We start from the raw sequence: 1,016 nt of genomic DNA on the forward strand, positions 1-1,016 counted from the left end.
AATTGAATCTCATTGATCAGGTTTCTACTAAGAAGGATTTTGTGATGGTATTGTTTGATCTGGGCATTTTAGGTCCACAGATGTTTTGGGTTTCGTCCCTTAAGGTGTGTATGGGTTTTGCTCCCATTTGGGAGCATTTTTCAACTTTTGGTTAGAATTTTCTTCCTATTTCTTTCTTAATAAAATGTTACTTCTTTTGATAAAAAAAAAAAAAAACTAAAGTGAACGATAATGTTCATGTCGTAAATGATTTATTGGGGTACCCCAGGTGGGTACACTGGGAAAGCCAACCACCACGGCTCACCCTCAGCTCATAAGAGACTCTATAAAAGCAACCACCACCTCATTCCATGTATACCCTGTCAACTACTTAGCTAGCTGCTTCTTTTAACACCTTTGTATCATGGCATTGAAGTCTTATCACCAGGGAAGATGCAGTGCAGTGGCTTTAGCCGCTGCTCTCCTTGTATCCCTGATCTTGGTCGAAACAGTTCACGCTGCTACTTACACCGTCGGTGACTCTTCCGGTTGGGATTTTAGCATGGGAAACTGGGTGAAGGGGAAGAAATTCAAAGCAGGGGATGTACTTGGTAAGATAACAAGCACTTCCATTATCTATTGTCCCATTTCTGTATTATATAAATATGGTTTCCATTTTGATTTTATGTTTGTTTTCGTGTAGTTTTCAACTATGATCCCTCTGTTCACAACGTGGCGGTGGTTGATGCAAAAGGGTACAAGAGCTGCACAGCAACTTCAACCTCCACAGCTTACAACAGTGGGAAAGACAAGGTCAAGTTGTCCAAAGGCCGCCAGTTCTTCATCTGCACCATTCCGGGCCATTGCGACGGCGGCTTGAAGATTGCAGTCAATGCTTCCTAGATACCAAAACTCTCTCTCTATCTCTCTCTCATCCTTGATCTGCATGATTTGTACTGCTTTGGTTATCTTGTGTTCTGTACTCTCTATGTCGATGTTGGAATAAGCAATGATCGATGCCGGTGATGAGAGGGAAA

The 1,016-nt window shown here is 42.0% G+C and overlaps 1 protein-coding gene across 1 annotated transcript; it reads left to right on the forward strand.

Moving 5' to 3' along the window:
- The first annotated feature begins 279 nt into the window (after positions 1-279).
- LOC131313705 (basic blue protein-like) lies at positions 280-1,016 on the forward strand. The gene is made up of 2 exons (XM_058342154.1): positions 280-590; positions 683-1,016. The coding sequence occupies exons 1-2, from the start codon at positions 404-406 to the stop codon at positions 880-882; spliced, it is 387 nt and encodes a 128-aa protein (XP_058198137.1). The 5' UTR covers positions 280-403; the 3' UTR covers positions 883-1,016.

The sequence above is a fragment of the Rhododendron vialii genome, chromosome 13a (genome assembly GCF_030253575.1).
Source record: "Rhododendron vialii isolate Sample 1 chromosome 13a, ASM3025357v1".
Classification (NCBI taxonomy): Eukaryota; Viridiplantae; Streptophyta; class Magnoliopsida; order Ericales; family Ericaceae; genus Rhododendron; species Rhododendron vialii.